This window comes from Sus scrofa, chromosome 11 (genome assembly GCF_000003025.6).
Source record: "Sus scrofa isolate TJ Tabasco breed Duroc chromosome 11, Sscrofa11.1, whole genome shotgun sequence".
Lineage (NCBI taxonomy): Eukaryota > Metazoa > Chordata > Mammalia > Artiodactyla > Suidae > Sus > Sus scrofa.
In genome coordinates, this window is record NC_010453.5 from 7,354,599 (window position 1) to 7,380,419 (window position 25,821).

The 25,821-nt window shown below is 42.6% G+C and overlaps 2 protein-coding genes, 1 long non-coding RNA gene and 1 other non-coding gene across 6 annotated transcripts in view; 2 read left to right on the forward strand and 2 right to left on the reverse strand.

Moving 5' to 3' along the window:
• Positions 1–6,682, forward strand: part of USPL1 (ubiquitin specific peptidase like 1) — a 40,094-nt gene extending 33,412 nt beyond the window's left edge. For both annotated transcript variants that reach the window (XM_021065545.1, XM_021065547.1), the window contains 2 exons: positions 271–428; positions 3,576–6,682. In XM_021065545.1, the coding sequence (XP_020921204.1) occupies positions 271–428; positions 3,576–5,464 (2,047 nt within the window). In that variant the 3' untranslated portion in view covers positions 5,465–6,682. The remainder of the gene's footprint in view (positions 1–270; positions 429–3,575) is intronic.
• Positions 6,690–16,555, reverse strand: LOC110255801. Its single transcript, XR_002336646.1, has 3 exons — positions 15,834–16,555; positions 9,682–9,775; positions 6,690–8,504 (listed from the first exon to the last, which is right to left on the reverse strand). It is a non-coding gene; the product is annotated as an uncharacterized LOC110255801 (long non-coding RNA).
• On the reverse strand, positions 16,372–16,445 carry TRNAN-GUU. Its single transcript has one exon. It is a non-coding gene; the product is annotated as a tRNA-Asn (tRNA).
• Positions 16,730–25,821, forward strand: part of ALOX5AP (arachidonate 5-lipoxygenase activating protein) — a 66,784-nt gene continuing 57,692 nt past the window's right edge. Inside the window, exons 1-2 of one of the 2 annotated variants that reach the window (XM_021065157.1) lie at positions 16,730–17,072; positions 19,398–19,494. In XM_021065157.1, coding sequence (XP_020920816.1) covers positions 19,434–19,494 — 61 coding nt within the window. In that variant the 5' untranslated portion in view covers positions 16,730–17,072; positions 19,398–19,433. The remainder of the gene's footprint in view (positions 17,073–19,397; positions 19,495–25,821) is intronic. The other variant, XM_013980423.2, reaches the window with a different exon arrangement.

Genomic DNA, 25,821 nt, shown 5'->3' on the forward strand with positions numbered 1-25,821 from the left:
AATTTTTGTTTAATGGTCTGTGTTAGAGACTTATTGCGTGATGGCTTCCAACTGTCGGTGATAGCATTCAGAGAAGGGTTTGCTGTTGCGTACTTCTTAGAGTGAGTTCTTCATTTCTAATTAAAGCACACATCTGGAGGTTCTCAAGAAAAATTCGTGCAGTTGGCCTTGACAGTGTTATATGTGACTTACTCGCCTCAGACCATCTTTTGTACGACCAGACACGTGGAATTACATTTGTGTGACTTCCTGTGCGCTTCTCTCCCACAGAGTGTCCCCCATGTTCATGCTGCACTTTGTGGAAGGCCTACCACACAATGACCTGCAGCGCTATGCATTTCATGCTGAAGGCTGTCTTTATCAGATAAGTTCTGTAATTCAGTACCAAGCAAATAATCATTTTATAACTTGGATTTTAGATGCCGATGGTAAGTGTTTAAATGGTTTTCTTTTATGATAATAGGCACGGAGACAAACTCTAGCTTGTCCTTTTAAGACAGACTTCGCCCTCACTCTTTTTTTTCTCACTTCTGGTCCTTGCCTGTAACTATTCTGTCCCTCTCTATCTTGTCACTATGTATGGTTTAGAATCATTCCTGTTAACTTTGCTGATTTATATCAACATATTTATGGGTATACACATGCATATGCATATTTCTTTTTTAGACAGATTGAGATCATATGCTTCTGGTTTACAGTTTGCTAATTTTCACTTAGTAGTCTTTTTTTGTTTTTATTACATGAGTAATCATATACATTCAGTATAAAAGAATGGTGGCAGTTTTGATTTTTAAAATCTGTAACCTTGTACTTCTTTTAAAAGAAAGTGCATTGTACTAGAGGTTAATTGAAAACCAAAACAAGTTTTGCTTAGTTTGCAATTGTTAGTAATATAAATAAAAGTATACATCTGTTTCTAAGACTATTAGACATTACAAACAATGTAACCTCCTCTCCCTGTGAAATAGAAAATCTGAAATCCTTAGTTTGCTAATAGCTATAGCCAAGGTAAAGGCTTTATTTAAATCATTAAACTTTTCAATAGAAGATTAAATAGTACAGCTCGGGAATTCCCACCATGGCGCAGCAGAAACGAATCTGACTAGTAACCACGAGGTTGCTGGTTTGCTCCCTGGCCTCGCTCAGCAGGTTAAGGATTCAGTGTTGCCATGAGCTGTGGTGTAGGTTGCAGATGTGGCTTGGATCCTGCGTTGCTGTGGCTGTGGCAGTGGCATAGGCCAGCAGCTGTAGCTCCGATTCGACCCCTAGCCTGGGAACCTCCAACATATGCTATGGGTACGGCCCTAAAAAGACCAAAAAAAAAAAAAAAAAAGAAGTACAGCTCACGAATTTTGCTCATTTTTTTCCCTTCCATGTATTGAATGTGGTTTACAGTTGAATTCGTTTCCCTCACAATGTTCATATTGTCTAGACAAGGTAACTCAGTCTCCTTAAAGTGTTATATCAGGACATTGGTAAGGAGTCACTTTGATTTTTTTTTTTTTTTTTTTGGTCTTTTTGCTATTTCTTGGGCCACTCCCGCGGCACATGGAGGTTCCCAGGCTAGGGGTCGAATCGGAGCCGTAGCCACCAGCCTACGCCAGAGCCACAGCAACGCGGGATCCGAGCCGCGTCTGCAACCTACACCACAGCTCACGGCAACGCCGGATCGTTAACCCACTGAGCAACGGCAGGGACCGAACCCGCAACCTCATGGTTCCTAGTCGGATTCGTCAACCACTGCGCCACGACGGGAACTCCTGATTTTTTTTTTTTTTTTTTTTTTAATTTTCTTACTTTCTATTGTTTGGAAATTTTTCATATTTGATGTTTTCCTTCTGGGGATAGTTTAGATAGGTGACACAATAATGTTATAAAAGCACTTTGCAAATTGAAACTCATAAATAAAATTATTGCCTTAAAGTTTTACTCTACTTCAAAATTTGCAAGTGTTTCTCAGTAACATAAACCAAAAAAAAACCAAAAAAACTTATTTTAATTTTTTATTGCATTCTAGAGAATGAAAAATCCTCTTTAGGTAGACGAGATTAGATAGTTTCTAACCTTGACAGCATATAAAAGTTGTAAGGCTAGCTTATAAAAAATGACCTGCCTCCCGCCTAGGCCAAGGAATGAAAATATATATATATATATATTTTTTTTTTTTGCCTTTTTTTTTTAGGGCTGCACCCACGGCATATGGAAGTTCCCAGGGTAGGGGTCGAATCAGAGCTGCAGCTCCCGGCCTACACCATAGCCACAGCTACAACTCAGGATCCGTGCCGCATCTGCAACCTACACCACAGCTCAAGGCAATGCTAGACCCCTGACCCACTGAGTGAGGCCAGGGATGGAACCCGCATCCTTGTGGATACTTGTCAGATTGGCTTACACTGTACCACAATGGGAACTTCTGCCCAGATGTTAATCAGGGGGTTCTAATGTGCACATGCAGTGGAGCAAACAAAGATTCTCAAAGTTGTAATGGGTATAGGATAAGAAGTAGTAGGTTCAGATAGTTTATCAGGGTGTATCCACATAAACTTAGCAAATGATTTTGTCTGGTATTTTTTTGGTGTGGAGAGTGGCATTAACCTCTTTCCCTGTCATCCATCAACTCATTCCTGCTTGACAAATGAGGAACCAGGAGCTCAGAAATAAAATAAGAGTAAGACACCTAAAAACCTAAGCTGCAGGAGTTCCCATTGTGGCATGAGCTGTGGCGTAGTTCGCAAATATGGCTCAGCTCCTGCATTGCTGTGACTGTGGTGTAGGGCGGCAACTGTAGTTCTAATTTGATCCCTAGCCTGAGAACTTGCATATACCACAAGTGCAGTCCCAAAAACCAAAACCAAAAAAAAACCCCTACACTACTTTTTTAACCAAAAAGAGAAATAAAATTAAAAAATGAACAAAACTGTGTGGTACTTGAAGTAACAAACCTCATTTATCTTGAAAATTCATATATATGGAAAAACTTTATTTTCTGACGTTTCTTAAGATTTTTATTTTTTCCATTGTAGTTGATATATAGTGTTCTGTGAATTTCTGCTGTACAGCAAAATAACCCAGTTATTTATATATATATATATATATATATTCTTTTTCTCACATTATCCTCTATCATGTTCATCACAAGTGAGAAGATATAGTTCCCTGTGCTATATATACAACAGGATCTCTTTGCTTCTCCACTCCAAATGCAATAGTTTGTATCTATTAACCCCAGACTCCCAGTCCATCCCACTCCCTCCTCCTCCCCCTGTCATTGTTAGATTAAGTGATACTGTAGTCTAAATTCTAAAAGTTAAATATACATCTGTCTTGCTCTTTGTGGGTGTTTTAGAAAAGAGTAAACACGACCTCAGTTGTTCACATTTCTGGATGTTTGTCCATAACTTGTGTTATCCAAATGAAGACTTTAACATTTGGCAGAGAAAGATGGTGACATGAGGATAAGTGTTCTCCTTTGGTGGCTATCCAGTAATATAGCAGTTAAAAGCAGAAGAAAGTTAATCTAGGATGGTGGTTTTTTTGAATATCTGACCTCTTTGACTTTCATTCCCCACCCCCAGGATGTTGGCTGGAATGTGATGACTTAAAAGGCCTGTGTTCTGAAAGGCGTGAGAAATTCAAAGTTCCTGCCTCAGAGATACATATTGTGATCTGGGAAAGAAAAGCATCCCAAATGACAGATAAAGCATCTGCCTCCCAGCCACTTAAAAAGCCTAGTGATCAGCATGCTTTCGGTGATGAGAAACCAGCATCTCCAGCACTGTGTCATTTAGGCGATGCCGCCTCAGCGGAAATGGCCTTGGGAACTTACCCCACAAATGTGTCCGTTGCTCCTAATACTCTTTCACAGGATGACGCCATAGCTATTGGACATCATTTACTTTCAAGTCCAAAAGGTTTAGCTGACAGTATGTTACCTTTGACGCTGCAAGAAATACAGGTTAATTCTGAAGGATTTTTATTAGAAAATAAAGCTGTGGCAGAAAATGCAGGAGTTGTCAAAACAGATACTTTGCAATCTCAAGAATCACTAATAGCATCTTTAGTATCGGCTCCATGCAAAGACAAGCTTACCCAAGACCAGCGTGTGGATTTAAGCTTTTCATCTCAACTTGTAAATATGAAGATGCCGTCAATACAGCCGAATACAGAAGATACTGTAGTTTGTAAACCTGTGAATGGCATTCATGCTGCTGACCCTATACAGGAAGTAACGTCAGTAGAAATTGAGGGCACAGTTGCCCTAGAGAAAGATGCTCCATCAAAGCAATTTCTTTCACCAAAAACTGAGAAAATAAAACCAGAACAGCATGTTACATCTCAGGTGTCTGATTTGAAGGAAAAAGAAACAGCAGCATTTTCTCAAACCGTAACAGCCAAGTCATTACAGAATCCAGCTCTGAAAGAAAATCAGAAGAAACCATTTGTGGGAAGTTGGGTTAAAGGCTTATTAAGCAAGGGTGCTTCTTTTATGCCACCGTGTGTTTCAGCTCATAATAGAAACGCTATAACTGATTTGCAGCCTTCAGTTAAGGGGGCGAGTAATTTTGGTGGCTTTAAAACTAAAGGTTCAAAACAAAAGGCTAACCGGGCATCCAGGAAAGCTCCCAGGTGTGCAGGTAAGGGCCCTCCAGTTAGCACCCCTCCACCCAGCCAGCCATCAGCAGTCAGCCCAGCTTCTCTGCATGGTAATGGTCACGTGGACCTTTTGAAGAAATGTGAAAACGCCTCATACGGCTCGCACCTTAACCACAGCTCTCATGGAAGTGAAAATGGTGTTTCTTCAGCCAACCACAGAGACTCAGCTGAGGATCAGGTTCATAAACTTCGTCTAAAACTGCTTAAAAAACTTAAGGCTAAAAAGAAGAAATTAGCTGCTCTTATGTCTTCCCCCCAAAATGGAGCGCTTGCAGGTGAAAATTCAGAGCCCGTGTCCCACTGTGGGTCTCCAAATGATTGTGAATCAATAGAAGACTTGTTAAAAGAACTACAGTATCAGATTGACATTGCCGATAGCAAATCTGGATGCACCACAGTTCCTAGTGTTTCCCCGTACAGCGGTCAAACTCACGAAGAAATTTTAGCAGAATTACTGTCCCCTACAACTGCTGTTGCAACAGAGCTCTCAGAACACGGGGAGGCTGACTTTAGGTATTTAGAAATGGGAGACAACCACATCCCAGCACCAGAACCTAATGAATTAAACAGCATTCCCCAGAACACACATCTGAGACAGGACCATAATTACTGCAGCCCCACCAAGAAGAGTCACTGTGAAGTGCAGCCAGACTCACTCACAAATAATGCCTGTCTTAGAACACTGAACTCAGAAAGTCCCATGAAAACTGATATCTTTGATGAGTTTTTTTCTCCTTCAGCATTAAACTCTTTAGCAAATGACACATTAGACTTACCTCATTTTGATGAATATTTGTTTGAGAATTGTTGAATGTTTGTTAACTCTTTTTAGTTTAATATTTATTATTACTCTGGGAAAAACCTGTGTTTTTAGGTAGTGTTTGTACAACTGGCCTTATCATGAATAAAATGTGAGCTACTGGAAGGTTCTGTATACCTTGGGTTAGGCCCATGAAGCATGTGATCTGTTTTACAAATTTAAATGATCAAGAATTTGTTCCTTTTTGGCTTTATTCTGTATTTGTAGAAGAGTGAGGATTTCAGAGTGTTAACAGTGAAAAGTAGTGTATAGTTTCTGGCAGTTTGTGTAGTTGGGGACACTAAATTTCTGCATTGTCAATCTTAGTCACCTTGGTTCAGGGAAAACACTCGTTGACACAGACTTAAGTTACTGTATATGATACATGATGTGTGACTTGTTTTGCTAGTGGTTCTGTGGTCCCATGTAAGAGCCTAAGCCTGTTTCTCCCACCAGTAGAGTGTGTAGAATGAAAACGTCTTCTCCGTTTCCATTTGTCTCCTCTTTTTCTCCTTAGAAAAGATGGCAGGACACTTGTTACTAGAACTTTACATGATGTTAAGTGATCAAAAAATGATCTCTTAACAGGAAAAAGTAATCTATTTTTGTGTTGATGTGTTAAGAGTTTACAAGTATCATCATCTTTCTCCCTCAAGATATTTATTTCTGTAACAAAAGTGGGACACCATCTAACAGGTATATTTTGGGAGAAGATAATAACCAGTGCATATAAGGCTTACTATATGTTGGGCTCTATCATAAATGAAACATTAATTCATTTAAACCTCAGCATTTCTGCTAGCAGGGTGTTTTATCATGAGTAACAGATGAGGAAACAGCACAGAGCTGTTGCAGAGCTGAGACTGGTTAGTCTAGCAGTTAGAAGTGCTCCACCTCTAGCTTCGCTTAAGTTTGGATGCCCAAACAGCACTGCTGCTCTAGTAATTTGAATTAGTAGCAGCAGTTACTAAGGTTTAAGGGTGGCAGTCTTGGGGAAGAATCCTTTGCTAGGCACTGAGCGCTTCAAAATTCATTTGTCCGATTTACTTCCCAATCTCCTCCTCCCCTTGTTTCTGATTACAGAAGTAACCCATGTTCATTGTAAGGAAAAACCAGGAAAATACAGAAACACCAGGAAGATCTTGGAGCATTCATCTTAACACTTTTGCAAACAATTTCATTTCTCTCTGCATAAAAGACTTTAAGAAATAAAAATGAGATTCTCTTGTACCTGTTTGTGTGATCTGTGTTTACTTAATATTTAATGAGCATTTTTCTGTCTTAGTTTTGGACAACTTTTGTGTTACATAGTGTGTATTACCATTGTTTTACCAATTTAGATTTTGAGGTGATTTCTACTGTTTTGTTGTTGTCAAGTGTTAATTTCCCTTATTGATAACATTTTCTGTAGATCAGCTTTTATTTTCTGGGAGTGGAATTGCTGGGTCAAAGAACATGCACTTTTTTATAGTCGTTTTTTTTTTTCCCCAACTTTTTGAAAAATTAAAGTGTAATTGATTTATAGTGTTGTGCCAATTTCTGCTATACCAAATAGACTTTTTTTTTTTTTTTTTTTGGTCTTTTTGCCATTTCTTGGGCCGCTCCTGCAGCATATGGAGGTTCCCAGGCTAGGGGTCCAATCGGAGCTGTAGCCTCTGGCCTACACCAGAGCCACAGCAATGCAGGATCCGAGCTGCGTCTGCAACCTACACCACAGCTCACGGCAACGCCGGATCGTTAACCCACTGAGCAAGCGCAGGGACCGAACCCGCAACCTCATGGTTCCTAGTCGTATTCGTTAACCACTGCGCCACGACGGGAACTCCCCGAATAGACTTTTTAATAGTCTTTTATTGATAGCTTTAATGGCTTTGCTAAACCCTCGCCAACACTAGGTAGTAGCATTGAAGAGGCGGAAAAACTTTGGCTGTTACTGGTTACGTTCATGATTATTAGTGATATTGAATATTTTCTATAACTTTATTGGCCAGTTGAGTTTCTTTGAGGAATTGTGTATTTATCTTTTATTTGTTATTATTCACTCTATTTCTAGATTTCTGCTGAGTGCCAAGTACTGTTGTAAACCTCAGTGACAAGACAGTGGGAAAAAAGGAAATCCTTGCCTTTTGGTAATTTACCTTCTAAACAGGGAGGTAAATATAAAATGGTAGGTGGTAACAGGGAATATATATGGTCGACTCTTGTCATTTTTGATAGTTCTGAAAGTTGCCATGAATGCTGAATTAGCAAATACTGAACCACTGCTCCTAATGGAAATACAGAATTAGGTTTCCGGGAGCCTCTGGGCACAGCATCTTTGTCGCCCAATCAGATGTTTATTGTGTGTTTCTGTTTACAGACACCTCACGTAGTATAAATTGTTGCTTCATTAACATTGAGTACAGGGCCAGCAGCAGTGTAATTCATGCTCGGAATGAAGCTTATCCAACACACGAATTTTCTCCACGCAGCACATCACACCTTTCTTGCTCTTAGGAACATTAGACAGCACTGGAGCACATACTTAGGGGCCATTTTAAACAGTGAAATAACCAACAAAAAGCACAAAAAAGCCCATAAGACATTTGGTCCACGCCAGCAGTCCTTGAAATTTGGTCCTATCCAAAATGTCAAGTGAGCATGTTTGGCCCATGCCAAATGGTCCATAGCAGATACCAAGGACCTTGTGACATGGACCAAATGTGCTGCAAGGGACTCAGATTTTCCACTGCTATGCACATGTCTGTAAATGGAAACAAAACCACTGTGCATACTGATTTTTGGATTACAAATACACTTGCAAATGGGAAAATTCACAAGTACAGAGTCTTTAAATAATGAGGTTGACGAATGTCAGATGGCACTAAATGCTATGGAGAAAAGTGGGTGAGTGACTGGGAGGTCTTGTTTCAGACTGAGTGAACTTGGAAGGTTGCTTGGAGGTGGGTGACTTTTGAGCAGGTACTTCAGTCAAGTTAGGGAGTTGGCCGTGTGACTGCGTAGACGAAGGGCATTCCAGGAAGAACAAAAGTCTTGAGGGCACTCGGCATGACTGAGAGCAGGGTGAGCAAAGCAGAGAGAATGAGAACATGAGATTGAAGAGGTAGCAGAAGTCAGATAGCGTATAGCTTTGTAGAGCGTAGTGAAGAACTTGTCAGTGCTTGAGAATAACGGGAAGCCACTGGCAGGTTTCGGGCAAGGAGTAGCATGGTCTGGTCAGTTTTTGTTTTTGTTTTTGTTTTGTCTTTTTGCCATTTCTTGGGCCGCTCCTGCAGCATATGGAGGTTCCCAGGCTAGGGGTCGAGTCAGAGCTGTAGCCACTGGCCTACACCAGAGCCACAGCAACGTGGGATCCGAGCCTCGCCTGCAACCTACACCATAGCTCACGGCAACGCCGGATCCTTAACCTACTGAGCAAGGCCAGGGATCGAACCCGCAACCTCATGTTGCTAGTCGGATTCGTTAACCTCTGCGCCACGACGGGAACTCCGGTCTGGTCAGTTTTTAAAAGATCACTGATGCATGAAGAATGAGTACAGTTGGTCAGAATATTATATCAGTCCTAGTCTATGACAGTCTCAGAGTTAGGACAAGGGTGAGAGCTCTACAATAGCTGGATCACTGTTGTATTTCAAAGGTAGAGTCAACAGGTTGTGTTGATGGTTGGATGTGGGGTAAAGGGAGGAGGCAAAGATAAATTTCAGGTTATGTTGCCTGAAGAAGCGGATTGTACTATTTTACTGAGATGGGACAGACTTGGGAAAGAAAACGTTGAAAGGGGAGAATTCATTAATTCAGTTTAGGATATATTAAGTGTTAGGTGCCTATTAGGCTTGCAAATGGAGATAATTTAATAAGAAAAGTGGATCTGCAGCATAGGGGCTCAGGAGTGGGGGACACTGGAGACACTCAGGAATAATAATAATATCCTGTTAATGCCATGATACAGGATGGGGTCATTTAGGGCCTTAAAACAGCAGTGGGGGAACAAAAGGGGCAGTGGGAAGAAGACCAGGTGAGTGGTGTCCCCCAAATCAGGGAAGAGCTGTCAGATCTGCTGCTGAGAAGTAGAGAACTAGGAAGACAGAGCCTTGACACTGGCTTTGGCAAGAGGGACCCTTGGTAACTTAGCCAGGACAGTACCCTGGAGCTTTGAGAACAAGTATGAACAGGTTCAAGTGAGGATGGTGAGAAAGCAGATAACAGACCCATACTTTTGAAATATTTACCTGGCACCCGGCGAGGGGATGTCAGATCTAGGTTTCTGTGAATGTTTTTAAGATGGTAGAGGTCCTGATATGCTTATGCACGAGCCTGGGTGTCCTGTGGAGAGAGACAAATGGAGATGGGAGTTTTTCGAAGCAGACAGGGAGCAAGCTGTCTGAACAAGGACCTCTGCAGGCCTCCCTTGGCTGGACTGGAGTCTTAGTACTTTATATCCGCTCTTTACGTTTAAAGGTATTAAACTTTCCTCTGTCATGTAGCAGTTTTGATTTCCCATTGACCATCATTTGTAATGCTTTGACAGAAGTTTTACATTATTTCATTGACTTTTCCTCTTGGTATTAGGTTTTTATCAAAGTCACTTCTACTCCCCAAATATATAAATATTGACACATCTCGTCTAATCAAACTAGGTTTCTTTTCTTCCCTCTTTTCTCCTTCCTTTTTCTTCCTTTTCTTCTCTCTCTCCTTCTGTCATGAATCCGTAATTCTTTTGGAATGTATCTTGATATGCTACATTGAGGTTTCTTATTTTTTCACCAACAGTAAATTTGTTCAAATACCATTTTTGAATCACTTCACTGCTCTTTAACCATTCAAAATATATCATTCAGACAAAAAAAAAAAAAAAAAAGAAGTTCCCATCGTGGCGCAGTGGTTAACGAATCCAACTAGGAACCATGAGGTTGCGGGTTCGATCCCTGCCCTTGCTCAGTGGGTTAACGATCCGGCGTTGCCGTGAGCTGTGGTGTAGATTGCAGACGCGGCTCGGATCCCGCGTTGCTGTGGCTCTGGTGTAGGCTAGTGGCTACAGCTCCGATTAGACCCCTAGCCTGGGAAACTCCATATGCCGCGGGAGCGGCCCAAGAAATAGCAAAAAGACAAAAAAAAAAAAAAAAAAAAATCATTCACATATCTTTCATATTAAACTTACCAACAAATGTTCAATTCCTGGAGTATGTTGAAATTATGTAGAAAGAAACTTAGTGATCACTTACAGAAGGCAATTGAACTGTAATTACCAATTTTCTAGAAGGGAAAAAGGCTAGGAGGAAACTCTATTAAATTTTAGCTAATTTTTCCTCCAGGTAACATTATTGCAATAATACACTCTGCAAGTCAAAAAAAGTAAATGAAAAGCAAAAGATATAACTTATTAGAGTTTTGTTTCTTCCAGTTTGAGCGATATAATTGATAGACATCACTGTATAAGGTGTACAACATAATAGTTTGACTTAATATATAGATTATTGCAGTAAGTTATCTTTGTGTTTTGCTGGGTACTACAAATGCAGACACCATAAACTGGACTGACTTTTCCAGACTTAAAATCTGAGGCTAAAGACATTGATCTATATCAATATGTGTTATAGCAGGCGAGAAGGAGGAGGAACCGTGGAATCAGGCTGGCAGATTAGAGAAAGCATCCTAAAGAAGGAACATGAAACCAATAACTTCATTCTGTGTGGTTTTTGCAGTCAACTCCTGCGGGCATCTCTGCCACTAGTAAAGAGACTTGAACAGCTGGCTAGCTCTGAAACAGGCCTGTTCAGTGTGCTTATCTGTGAGACTTTCTGGCCCTCTTGCTTTTCATATCCAGAATCTGCTCACCACTTCTCTCCCATCCACATTCCCTCAGGAAGCCACAGAAGATGTGAGGGCAGGTGACAGGCGCACCAGGGTGCTTTTGAGTAAAGCAGATCCACAAAAAGGCACTTACTGACTCCTGCAAGACAGCAAAGTGCTTAAGCGACATAAACCTAGTACCGAAGAAGTTTTATCAGGACATTAGATGTAACCCCAGAAGCAAGACGTCATCAGGAGAAAAGGAACTCCTGTGAAATACTTCAGGTCTCAAAATTAAAATGAATTTTCTGGAGTTCCTATTGTGGCTCAGTGTTAAGAACCCAACATACTGTCCATGAGGATGTTGGTTTGATCCCTGGCCTCACTCAATGAGGTAAGTATCCAGGGTTGCTGTGGCCTTGGCGTAGGCCAGCAGCTGCTGCTCCAATTCAACCCCTGGCCCAGGAACTTCCATATGCTGCAAGTGTGGCTATAAAAAGAAAAAGAATGCATTTTCTGCTTAGTTAGTGCAGCAGGGACTTAATAGCTTGGTCAATACTCTTCTTGCCAGCTTTCTATGATAGATAACCTTCCCGCTGGGTTTGGAGGCAGAGATGATCTAAATATGCTGAGGACAAGTGCATCTTACAACTCAACTGGCATGTAAAGCTCCCCCAAGCCCCAAGGAAACACAAACTGGGCCTATTCAGCAGGAGGGCAGAATGTTTAAGCTGTAAACTGGAGTCCTGCTGATGTGGACCTTGTGATTACTGTAAAGCATCCCTGTGTCTGGATAAGGAAGTTCTATATTTAAAACTTCAGTTCTATATTGAGTTCTTATCCATTGAAGATTTTCGCCTCTGTAGTAGTTATTACAGTGAATTCCACTGATGAGGCCAGCCTTTCTTCTAGTATAAGTGAATAGATTGTACAATTAGATATAAATAAGCCATCATTATGCTCACCCATGCATATAATCTATGATCTATTTGTCAGTTTATTGTTAAAGTAGTTGGGGATCTTCTTATTTTAAAGGGTGTATTTGATTTACTTGTTTGGGAATAACTAGTCTGAGTCATATCTGACAGACAATTTTTGCTGTTTTGTTTTTACTGGAAAAAAAATGAAAAATGGCTCAGTTTCTATGAGCAGGTGATTAACATATGACAGTGTGCTGGATGTCATTAAAGTAACTCCCAAGGAAGAAACCCAAATTGGTATCTGGTGATGGTGTAAATCCCTACAGAAGTGACCCTGAAAGGATCAGTACATTAAAGCCCTTCACAGCCAGTACATTAAATGTTAAACCTCAAGGCAGGTGGTTTTAGTTTGTTTGTTTGCCTTGCCTGCTTGCCTGCAGTATACAGAAAGCTCCCCAGCCAGGGATCAAACCGAAGCCACAGTAGCGACAAAGCCAAGTCCCTAACCAGCTGAGCCACCAGGGAACTCCAAGACAGCTTTTTTTTTTTTTTGTCTTAAGTCCTTTATTACTAATTTTACATATGTACTTCATTGCTCAGCCCCCCCCCCAAAAAAAACAGGCTTCTCTTTGTGACTTAATAGTATTAGACTCTTCTAGTTCTTTGTGTTACCTTAAAATGTTCAGCTTAGTATTTTCCCATACCTAGACACGTTGGATTTAACATGCTTTATGACCTTAATCAGTAAGTAAAATACAAATCGAGTAAATGAAATGCAGAGCCGAGCTTTCCAAATCTGGGAGCCAAGATGTCTGCTCCAGAGGGTCTGTGACTCCACTGGACACTGTAAATAAAACTGCCTCTGTGGGGGCTCCCATCGTGGCTTGGCAGTTAAAGAAACTGACTAGGATCCATGAGGGTGTGGGTTTGATCCCTAGCCTCACTCAGTGGGTTAAGGATCTGGCATTGCCGTGAGCTGTGGTGAGGCTTGGATCTGGCATGGCTGTGGTGTAGGCCCGCAGCTGTAGCTCTGATTCGACCCCTAGCCTGGAACCTCCAAATGCCGCAGGTGCAGCCCTGAAAAGCAAAAAAAGAAAAAAAAAAATCGTCTCTGTGAGCAGAGGTTTTGGGGAGAGGGTCCTCAGCTTCCTATTCAGGTTTTCACAGGGCTCCCTGGACCCCTAATTAGTCTCTTAGGAAGTTTATCTTAAAATGAAGTTAAACTTTTAAAAATGAAGATAACAAAGAAATGGAATGTATATGTATATATGTATGATTGCCTCACTTTGCTGTAGAGCAGAAATTGGCACAACATTGTAAATCAGCTGTAATTTTTTAAAAAAATGACTGTTTCTGGAGTTCCCGTCGTGGCGCAGTGGTTAACAAATCCGACTAGGAACCATGAGGTTGCAGGTTCCATCCCTGGCCTTGCTCAGTGGGTTGAGGATCCAGCGTTGCCTTGAGCTGTGGTGTAGGTCAAAGACACGGCTCGGATCCCGTGTTGCTGTGGCTGTAGTGTAGGTTAGTGGCCACAGCTCTGATTCGACCCCTAGCCTGGGAACTTCCATATGGTGCGGGAGCGACCCTAGAAAAGACAAAAAGACCAAAAAAAAAAACAACAACAACAACAAAAAAAAACTGTTTCTGAGACTAGGTCCTGGATGAATTCCATGATGGAGAATTAGCCACAAGCAAGGTAAGCTAGAGTATGGGCAACTTATAATTTTTCTGATTTCAAGGTTTAAGAACTTCCTAAAGCCCCACATCAAGCAATGGTATCACAATTTTCTGGGTCCCCCAGGGTCTAAATGTGGGCTTTGCCCTCCCACGTCCCTCCTCTTCAGTCCCTAAGTCTTGGCCAGTCATTCTTCCCTTGAATCAATCCAGGCCTTCTTTTTTTACTCATCTTAGCCAGGAGCCTCATCGCCTTTGCTATGAAATACAATTGCATCTTCACTGTGCCCTGATCATTCTGTCCTGGAACACAAACCTTTACTAGTGACTCCCTTACTCCACAGGCTAAAATTCCAGCCTTTCCCCTTGGGCTTCAGGGCCCGTCCACAAGCTAAGAACACTTTCACTGCACCCTAGTTAAGTACAATTGGCCTATACACTGGCTGGGCTCTTCTACCACTACCCCCCCGCAGCTGCCACACAACCCCCGCATCAGCCTGAAATGCCCCTCCCCTGCCCTCTGCACTGTCCAGAACTTTGAGGATTTGTTTCAAATACTCGGTGAAGACACACCCCAGCCCATCTCTGTTGACTTCCTCGTTCAGGGCCTGGGGACATTCTGCTGTGTTCCTCATGCTGACCCTTCACCATAAACATTTTTACATATTGTCTATCTCTGTTAACCACATCCCCCAAGAAAGGCAGGGACTGCTGTAGTCCTGAGCAGGTGCCATGGGACAGGCTTTGCTAGACAAGCCAGGACAGTAAATGAAGACAGGGTCCCTACTTGAAAGAGGTCACATTCCCATGCAGGGGACAAGAAACTCCCTGGTTTCAGGCTGGTATGTTGAGTGCACAGAGGGACCTCTACATCAGATGGAGGCAGCATCAGGGGAGAGGCTTCCCTCGGGGGCAGCTCCTTAGCAGGTGTTATCCAGGTAAGCAGAGTGGAGGTGCAGGAAGGCACATTAAGACAAAGGGTCAAGTGTCTGGCTGGGAAGGGGGTTTGAGCAGCATGGGCCATGCAAGGAACTCCTTGTAAGTGCTCATAACCTCCAGAAGTCTGTTTCATGCAGAAACAGGGTAGGAGACACCCTGTGGATCATGAAAGCCCTTGTGTGCTAAGCTCAAGTATTTGAGCTATGTCCTGAAGGAAATCCTTTGGACCCTGAAATGATCATTAATAACAGAAAATGGTCTCTTCCCTCAAGGAGCTTATAGCCTAGTGTAAACATATGCAGCTTCGAAGTGGGAGGACGTGCTAAGGCCCCATGGCTTCAGCAATGGCAAGTATTACAACATCTTCATCCTGAAAGGGTAGACTAAATTTGAATAGTGTATAAATGACCTTATGCCCTTACTCCATTTGCCCGCTTCCACCCATTTTCTTGTTTCACTGTAAGCCATCCCTAAGTGTAGGTGGAAAGTGTAGAATTTTGAAGAGCATCACAAAGGCCCCCGAGAATACTTGGGGGTGTGTGTGTGTGTGTGTGTGTGTGTGTGTGTGTGTGTGTGTCTGTTATTCTGCCTGGGATTCCTTAAGTGCAAAATTGTGTCTCCTTCCTGAGGCTTCCTAACGAAGCAGTGGAGGATATTTTACTATCAAAATAATTTGAAAAAATAATTGTCAGCCAGGTTTGCCAAGGCACTCTCTAAGAGACACCCTGGTGAGACAGTGTTAGGGTTAAGGTAACTAATTCTCCTTCTAGGTCTCAAAGTTCTATCCATGCTAAGCATATCCCGGAGACAAAGCACCTGTCACAAGACCTCACTCTTGGCAGAAACAAATGATATCCTCATGTTAGCATGTGGTTTTCTACCTTTGTAGAAAGTCTTATGTGAATCATCTGCTTGAAAAATATTTATGTCTTCTGTGAGATGAGTTGAAAATACGTCATTTGAGACCTTTTAACAGGAACCTATACAAACAATTTCTGCTTGAGTTTAATTTCAGGAAGAATTCTGCCAGCCAGCTAAATAAACATTAACGTGCTTACCTAGATTCAAGTCCTTGGTCCAAAAGCTGTAACACAGCTTAATTAGCAAAGTTTCTTAGGATGGTCGTGCCTCCCCATACCATGAGATGACTCCTCTTGCATGTTTGCATCTGCTGGGCTCCTCAAATCCTTTTGGCTGCAGATCAGGCAATGCTGAATAACTATATTTGTTTTTTGGTGGTGTCGGATTTTCTGAGAGAAACCAGTGGTATTTGTTTATTCACCTGTCAATGGCAATTGAGTGTTGCCTGTTTGTTTTTGCCATTGCAAGTTCTGCTGTGGGCGAACGATGCTGTGCTGGTCTCCTGAAGCATGTGTGCACATTTCCCCCATATTCGGTAGGACCAGAATTAGGAAAGAATGGGCTGCCAGTCCAGAAGCAGTGTCATTCTTTGATCCACTGCGTTAGGCATCAAATAGTATTAGGAGGACGTTGTCTTCCTCTGTCCTAGAAACACGGCAGTGTCGTACTCCTATTTTAATTAAAAATCTCAAGGGTGCAATTTTAAAATGAATTCGGGAGGAAAACACACGCTGTCGTCCCTGGGTGGGCTCGAACCACCAACCTTTCGGTTAACAGCCGAACGCGCTAACCGATTGCGCCACAGAGACCCAGCTACTCAAGCCGGGCTTCGGTGTCTACAGATTTTCATCGCCGCGTCAGCTCTTTCGCCGCCCGGGGCGTCGCCGCGCGGGCACCTCGGAGGAGCGCGCGGAAGAGGCGGCGGGAGGAGCCCGGCTGCGGCCGGACGTTCGGGAGGAGCCGCTGGGCTCCGCGGGGACCACGAGCGTCCCGTGGGCGGAGCGAGCCTCGGCCCCGCCCCCGACGTGGGGCCGGCCCCGCCCCGCCGCTCAGGGGGCTCGGGCGCGCCCCCGCCCCCTCACCCCTTGCGCGCGGGCGCCGCTCCCTCGCGCGGAGGCGCGCAGCCACCCTGACCGCGACGGCCGGCTGGGCGCCCGCCCGCGGAGGCTGGACGCGGTGAGGGCGCGCGGACCACCCACGGCCGAGCCTGAGAGAGGAGCGCGGGGCTGCGTGCGTCTGGAGGAGGGGAGCCACACCCGTTACCTCAAACTTCAGGGCGCCGTTTCTGAACCTTTGTGTGGCTGTTACTGCCCCTCTGCCGGACGTTTTCTCGCCTCATCACCACCGCCCACCGTAAAGTGTTAGTACCACAGATATGCCGTGCATCTGTGAATTTGCCGTGCACACGTCTGTGCCTGGCGAATAGAAGGAGTAAGGTGTGCTTGCTTGTGTTTTTTACCTCAGCCGGTTCTTGCCCCCTTTGGGGCCAGGGCGTGCGACGGCAGACAGGGCTTGAGGGAAGGAGTGGCCGTTAAGATGAGCCTCGAAGTTAGACACGGCGACTGAAAGCTCCCCGCTTCCCCACTTGAGAGTTGAGGCCTTGGTGCCACACCCTTGGCACCGTGCGGAAAGCACTCCCTGGCTTTAACCGTTCGCTGGCGCTCCTTTGGGGTCAGCTGCCCTGGCCTCCTCAGCTCCCAGGATGGGAATTGCCTCTGGCTCTCCACGCCCTGAACCCAGTGCTGTGTGTTCCATGCTCCCTTCGGTTTACCTGTGAGGGACCCTCCTCCTCCTCCTCCTCGCCTCCCTCAGCCCTTCCTCTCCCTCCCCTCCTTGTTCTTTTCTCTCCGCTTTTAACTTTTTTTCTTTTCTTTTCCCCAAGCGCACGGTTCACTGTCCCTAAGTCCATTCACATTGCTGTGCATCCATCACCACCGTCCATCTCTAAAGCTTTTTTATCTTTCAGAACAGAAACTCTACCCATTAAACCCTGACTCCTCATTTCCACACACTATCCCCCAACCTGGCACCTACCATTCCACATACTGCCTCTGAATTTGACGACTCTAGAGACCTCATGTAAGTGCAATTGTACAGTATTTGTCTTATCTTGCTTCCTTTAGCATGTCTTCAAAATTGGTCCACAATTGTAGTTCATTGTAGTTTGCCCACGTTGTGTCAGAGTTTCGTTCCTTTTAAAGGCTGAAGCGTATTCCATTGTGTTCATAAGCCACATTTTCTTTACTCTTTCATTAGTCGAGGGACACTTGAGTTGCTTCCACGTCTTGGTGATGGTGAATAATGCTGCAGTCATATGGGGGTGTAAATATCTCTTCAAGACCTTACTCTCAATTCTCTTGGGTATAATATACCCAGAAATACAGCTGATAATCATATGATAATTCTGCTTTTAATTGTCATACCATTTTCCGCAACACATGCACCATTTCACCTTCCCACCAACAGTGCACAAAGGTTTCTATTTCTCCATGTCCTTGCCAACACTTGCTATTTTCTTTCCCTTTTTCTTCATCCCTCTTCCCTCCCCTCCCTTCCTTCCCCCTTCCTTCCTTCCTTCCTCCTTCCCTCCCTCCCTTCCTCTCTCCCTCTTTCTTTCTCTTTCTGTAATAGCCATCCTGATGGGTATGAAGTGTTACCTCATTGTGGTTTTGATTTGCATTTCCCTGGTAATTAGTGATGTTGAGCATATTTTCTGATCCTTCTTTTGAATCTAGGTTCTCTGACCCATTCTACTTGCTTCCTGCTAGCAAGAGCCTGCTCTGCTTCCATTAGGAGAAAACCAGCCTCTGATAAAGGGCAGAGGGAAAGGGCTCAGAGGGGGCTGCAGAGTTGAGTCTGTGCTGTGCAGGGAGAGGAGATGAATGGGGAATCTTCTCAGTAGGCCTATCTAGAGATCCTGTTGCTTGGAGGTTCTTGCTTCTCTGTGCTGGGCAACTTTTGGAGTCATTATGTTTAATCTGGTTCTGTAGTTAATTATGTGTGTGATGCTTATGAGTGGCCAAAGGGTGAAGAAGGAATCGATAACTTCCACTTTGGAATTATTGGAATAGACAGGGTTTTCCAAAATGCACCTTTAAAAGTTAGCTGAAACTTATGCTAATTTAATGGAATTTTCCATTTGCATTTTCAGCTGCTTCTTAAGGACTATGGGAAATTCTAATTTAAGTGTTTAAACGATGATCTCTCTTAAAAACACAGTGAGATCTTTCAGATGTATAGGAAATAGAACTTTATTTTTCTATAACTCCATTCAATTTCTACTTTGATTTCCTGTTTCTCTGCTGCCCAAACCACAATCTCTGTCAGTTCAGGATTCCCTCTGTTCTCTTCTCTGGAGTTGTGTCCAAGTGGTGAGGCTTTGGAGGGCTGCCACTCATTTGGTCCTTGAATCACGTATACACACAGGTTGCTGAAGGGGCAGCAGTTTGGCTCCTATGACAGGTCCCATGGCTCCCCTGTACCTCCATTACGGGGAAAGAATCTCTTGTGAAGTTGGCTGTCACATCCATTATTCCATCAAGTCATTCCTGGTACAATCCCCTCTGCTTATGGGGCCTGTTATGAACTAAAGGTTTCTGGCCCCCCCCCCCCAAATTCACATGTGGAAAACTATTCGCCTGTGTGATGGTGTTTGGAGGTGGGGCCTTTGGGAGGTATCTGGGTAGGGACGTCATGAATGGGATTAGTACTCATTTAAGAAGAGGCTGGAGAGCTAGTGTCGTCTTTTCCCACCATCTTAGGGTTTGACATGACATCAGGAGGCTGCAACACGGAAGATGTTCTCACTGCAACCTGACCCTGCTGGCACCCTGACCTTGGACTACAGGCTCCAGAACTGTGAGAATTAAATTTCTCTTGCTTATGAGTCACCCAGGTTATGGTGCTTTGGTATAGTAGCCCAAGCTAAGACCCCAAACTTCCCTCTTCTCATCATCACACACCCTTATTTCTCCAGCCCCCCACTGTGGGATGTGCAAGTGGTTGTAAAATTTTAGAGACTTTTGTATGGAAGGGAAAAAAATGGAGATAACCACAGAGGGTGCCCGTGATGCCTCGAGTCCCAGCTGAAAGTCTAAGGGTGTCCTTTCAGTCACGCTTGTTTGAAAATATTATCAGATTTTCTCCATTAAGCTGAGTTCTGGGGTCTCTCTCCCTCCATATTCATGTGGGCACCATGGCTTTCTGAAAGGAATTCGACACTGATGGCCAATTGTGTTTAAGTAACCATAGGTACTTATCGAACTCTAAAACAGGCATTCTGGGAACTAGCTGATTGTGTCCATTGAAATTACACTTTTGGTTGGTGGCTCAGAGTTAAGGATCTGGCATTGTCACTGCTGTGATATGGGATTGATCCCTGGCCAAAAAAAAAAAAAAAAGAGGAGTTCCTGTTGTGGCTCAACGGCAAGGAAACTGACTAGTATCCATGAAGACGTGGGTTCGATCGCTGGCCTTGCTCAGTGGATTAGAGATCCAGCATTGCCATGAGCTGTATTGTAGGTCATAGACGGGGCTTGGATCCTGCATTGCTGTGGCTGTGGTGTAGGCCGGTGGCTTCAGCTCCAATTCTACCCCTAGCCTGGGAAATTCCATGGTCATGGATGTGGGCTTAAAAAGACAAAAAAAAAAAGAAGAAGAAATTACGCTCTCAGCTAGAGGTCCCCACTAAACGGAAGCCCTCCAAGGGCAGAGATTTAAGTCAGCTTTACTCCTAGCTGAATTTCCAGAACCTACCACAGTGTCCAGCACGTAGCAGATACTCAATAACTCTATGCCTACTTGATGAGTAAATGAAAACCATTAGCCATAAAGTAAACTGGGAAAAAATGTGACAGAAAAATTAAATCCCTAATATATAAAGAGCATTTATCAACAATATGGAAAATACCTCTTTGCAACTCAACTCAAAACAAACAAACAAAAACAAACAAAAATGGGGACATGAACAGAATATTCCCCAAAGAGGAAATACACATGACCAATATAGTCATAAAAGTTTAACCTCACTAGCAATCAAAATCAAAATTAAATGAAATAAGAATTTTCCTTTTCTCAAATGACAAAGGAAAAAAAGATAATGCTAAAATTCTACCAGGGGCATAGATAGAGGCCACTGTCACACAGGACCGATGAGAATAAACTTGGTCTTTTATTTCTAGAGAGCAGTTTGGGAGTATGAATGTTGAATGATGTTTGTACCCTCCCATTCTTTTTTTGTTTGCCTTGCCTGTGGCATGCAGAAGTTCCAGGGCAAGGGATCCAACCCACGCCATAGCAATAATCCAAGCTGCGACAGTGACAATGCCAGATACTTAACCCACTGTGCCACCAGGGAACTCTGCCCTCCCATTCTAGAAATTCTGTGTTGGAAACTTATCCTAAGAAAGTGACCAGCAGAGTTCCCGTCATGGCACAGCGGAAATGAATCCAACTAGGAACCATGGGATTTCACGTTCAATCCCTGGCCTCGCTCAGTGGGTTAAGGATCCAGCGTTGCTGTGGCTGTGGCATAGACCGGCAGCTGTAGCTCTGATTGCATTCCTAGCCTGGGAATAATGTTTTCAAGGAATATTTTAAAATGTATGGTCATGATAGAATGTTAAAGAAAAGGTAGGATGCCGAACCCTATAATTCTAAAAATAATATTTTCAAAGAATATTTGACAACAGTTACAATAAAATATTAAGTTAAAAGGTCAGATGGAGAACTGTGTTGTCATCATAACTCATAGCTGCATATTTGTGCTATGCATCTCATGCTGTCAGACACACTTTATATATATCATCTCATTTAAGCCCATAACAACCCTGTAAGGCAGGTATTGTTACTCTTATTCTGATTTTGTAGGCTGAGGAATGGGAGCAGAGAGCATTTGTTCAGGTTCTGGAACTACTAAGTATAGAGCCAGCTTCCAGACCCAGAGTCAGGCCCCTGTGGCCATGCTTGTAACCTTGACCCACACCGCCTCTCACATTGTGGAGCCCGAATTGTTGTGTGTGGCTGTGTGCATGCATGATTAGTGGTTATGGTTACCTCTGAGTGGTGATTTTTTTTTTCTTTCCCCTTTTCACTGTTTTCGCAAGCATTCGCAGCAAGCAGTGCTTTTCAGGGGCCAGCAATGAAAGGTGGCAGAAACAGTTTCCCTAAATTGCAGATAGAGGGCGGTAGGTGGTCATTCTCGGCAGCATCTCCGTCTGGGGGCAGAAGGAGTGTTGGTCTGTGAGGTGGAAGCTCGGACAGTCTGGTGTCTGCACACATGGGGCTTTGCCAAGTTCAGCATATCTGGTCTCTCTTCTCCAGCTCTTTCTCTCACCTGAGAAAGGGTGTCTGAGGGACACGGGGACTCTTGTGTGTGACTCTTCAGGAATGAATATGCTTTCATTTAAGAATTGGTACCTGAAACTTTAGGTGACTCTTATATTCTTAAAAATTTTTTTGAACTAATTTTTTTCTCACAATGAATTATTATTATTATTACTTTACAATGAATTATTTTCATTTGGGAAGGATAACCCAACCTACAGGAGAAATATTAAGACTTTTTTAACATTTGTAAATTTAATGTGAAATATTTAACACATTTTGGGCTAAATGGCAGTCAGCAGATATTTACTGAGTCTCAGGAGAAACTGGGTTAGATGCTTCAGGGCTCCCCCTTTCTCCTAAGACCCTCTGAGACATCAATCCTGCCTGCAGATTCCTTTAATCTACTTTGGGAAGCAGGAGCTATAAGAAGTTTCAAGGCAGTGAGTGCTGACTTTGTGGCCCAGGTGGCAAATATTTAGGAATCTGAGGCAAGAATAATCAGCAAACGGTCAGTAAGAAGCCCTCGGAGATGGGTGTTGGGCTGATCCCCTGGGATGGTGAGGAGAAGGAACAGAAGTGTGAACCTCTGTGAGAGCAGAGAAGCCCAGCCAAAGCAGAGGATATACTTCAAGTGTGGTGAGACAGAAAGAAAGCAAATTGCTGCCAGGGTGTGGAGGTCCTTAAATACCAGGCTAGAAAATTCACGTTATTGCTCTTATCAGTATTATTCATAATAGTGGAAAAATTTAGATGACTTAAATACTCATCAAAGGGACAATGTAAAGTTAGTATGTTATATAATGTGCAGCAGGAATGTACTTAAAATTTTGATAGGAAGAGAGACTTGATAACAACAAGGTTATGGGAAGGTTAATCTGGTGAGTGCAGGATGGGAAAGAAACTGGAAGTGGGAAGACTAGCTAGATGGCTATTTCCATAAACCAGGTGTGAAGCAAGGAGGCCTTCTTGGGGTAGGAACAGTGGAGAATGGAAAGGAGATGATAGATTAAGGTTTTATGAAGGCAAAAGCAGTGGGATGACGTTGATAAGTTGGAATTATTGACTCAGTGCTCTAGATGGCGGTGACTCTGGTATTAAGAATTTTATTGTACCTTGACACCTGATGATTGCATTTAAAGAAAGACGTTCTATAACTCTCTTATATAATAGATGCTCAGTAAAATTTTTGCCTGTGTGGGCTGTTCTGGGTACCCTGTTCTATTGCTGTAGCCCTTGCTAACAAGCTTTTCTTTTTGCTTTCTAATCTAAACATTGCTATAGTTTAAAATATCCTGTTTCTCAACTATCTTTTGTGAAAAAGACCCATTAGTTATTCTCACTGGTGTTAGGAAAGGCAGGCTTCACTTTGGCTTCATTAGGATAAATGGTAGCAAGCCCTTTTACATTTAAGTCCAATTTTGCAATAAAAAATTGCTTACATAAGCAAGGGGCTTATACGAAATAAAAATTGGATTTGTGCAATTTCCAGGAGACCAACAAACTAGACACAATTAATTTATTCAGCAGATATTTATTGAGTCATTACTCTGTGCCCTAAGGAAGACAGAACAATGTCCTCAGGTTAAGAAAAGACTTCAGGGAGTTCCCATTGTGGCGCAGTGGTTAACGAATCTGACTAGGAACCATGAGGTTGCAGGTTCAATCCCTGGCCTTGCTCAGTGGGTTAATGATCTGGCGTTGCCGTGACCTGTGGTGTAGGTCGCAGATGCGGCTCGGATCCCACGTTGCTGTGGCTCTGGCGTAGGCTGGCGGCTACAGCTCCTGTTAGACTCCTAGCCTGGGAACCTCCCATATGCCACAGGAGCGGCCCAAGAAATAGCAAAAAGACAAAAAAAAAAAAAAAAAAGAAAAAACTTCATAAACACAACAAAATAAGTAAAACACAAAATCAAGGGTTAATGTGTTTGATTATATTTTAAATGTAATAAAGCTTTTGTTAAACAAATAAGCAAAATATGCATTTAAAAGACAGACCATAGACTGAGAAGAATTTGCAACCAGTAAAGCCTTAGTATCCAGAATTCATAAAGAATGCCTACCAATTAGTGGAAGACAAACAACAAAACAGAGAAACAGGCAAAATATCAGCGGAGAGGAATTCCATGTTGTCAGTAAACTCATGAGAAGGCACACAATTCTTTTAATAATCTGGGAAACATAGAATCATCACGCAGTGTTATTTCATACCCAGGAGATAGGCAGAATTGAGGACACCTGACAAACTCAGTCGGTGTGGTTGGAGCACTTGGCCCTTTCATCTGCCTTGGTTGAAAACTGGGGCACATGCCCCAGAGAACAATTTGTCAGTATCCTGGTGACATTGGAGGGACTCAGCCCCTCCCGTGCACAAGTTTCACTCTAGAGATACATAGATGAAGATAGATGCAAGGTGATTTGATCCAGTATTGTCCATAATAGTGAAACATTTACTTGTATTCAGACACTTGTATTATGTATTCAGATTACTTGTATTATGTAAGTTTGAGGTTGACAGTATTATAGTTGAATATCTCTGTACACTTCAGAGTGATCGCTGCAAGTTTTGATACCATCCATCACCATATATTTGGTCTCCTCACCCATTTTGCCCACCCCCACCCCTTCCCGTCTGGTAACCCCTAATCTGTTCTTTGTGTCTATGAATTTGCTATTATTTTATTTTATTTGTTCATTTTTTAAGATTCTGCATATGAGTGGAATCCACCTAAGAGAAATTGTGTTTCTCTACCTGACTTATTTCACTTAGTATTATACCATCAAGATCCATCCATATTATCACAAATGTCAGGATTTCAATTTTTTTTGGCTAGGTAGTATTCCACTGTATGTACACACACACACACACACACACACACACACACACACACATATTTATAGCACAGTTCTTTATCCATTCATTTGTGGTCACTTAGGTTGTTTCCATATCTTGGCTATTGTGAATAATGCAGCAGTAAACACAGGGATGCATATATCTTTTCAAATTAATATTTTGGTGTTCTTTGAATAAATACTCAGAATTGGAATATCTAGGTCATATGGTAGTTCTATTCTTAATTTTTCGAGGAATCTCTGTACTATTTCCCGTAGTGGCTGTACCAGTTTACATCCCCACCAACAGCGCACAAGAATTCTCTTTTCTCCACATCCTCTCCAGCAATTAATAGTCCTTGTCTTTTCAATAACAGTCACTCTAACAGGTGTGAGGTGATACCTCATTGCATTTCTATAATTAGTGATGTTAAACATATTTTCATGTGTACGTCTTCTTTGGAAAAACGTCTATTCAGATCCTCTGCCTATTTTTTAATCAGGTTGTTTGTTATTGTTGTTGAGTTGTCATAATAATCAAACATTTTAAATGACTCAACTACTCATCAAAAGGATGGTAGATAAATACACATGGTATATTTATATGTTGCAATACTATATAGCAGTTTTAATAATGAATTAATTGGACCTTTAATTACCAATGTGTATAAATTTTAAAAATTTCATGTTGCACAAAGGATAGGTACAGTGGTATTTATATAAAAGTAGTAAATAGACAAAACAATGCTCTATATTATTTATGGATACAGATACAAATGGTCATAATATCAAACACATATGCATATGAAGAGTGAAAAACCAAATTCAGGAAAGCGGATACCTCTGAAGAGGGAAACAGGAGAGCAGGGTCATGGAGACAGGAGGCTCCCCCATTGTCTGCCACCTTTTGCTCCTGGAAAAATATCTGAAGGAGATAAAGTAAAATGTTAGGATTTGATAGTGCTTCAGGGTGGGTACACAGATTTTTGTTACTTTTTTTTTAGTTGTGGAAAAAAAAAACACATAAAA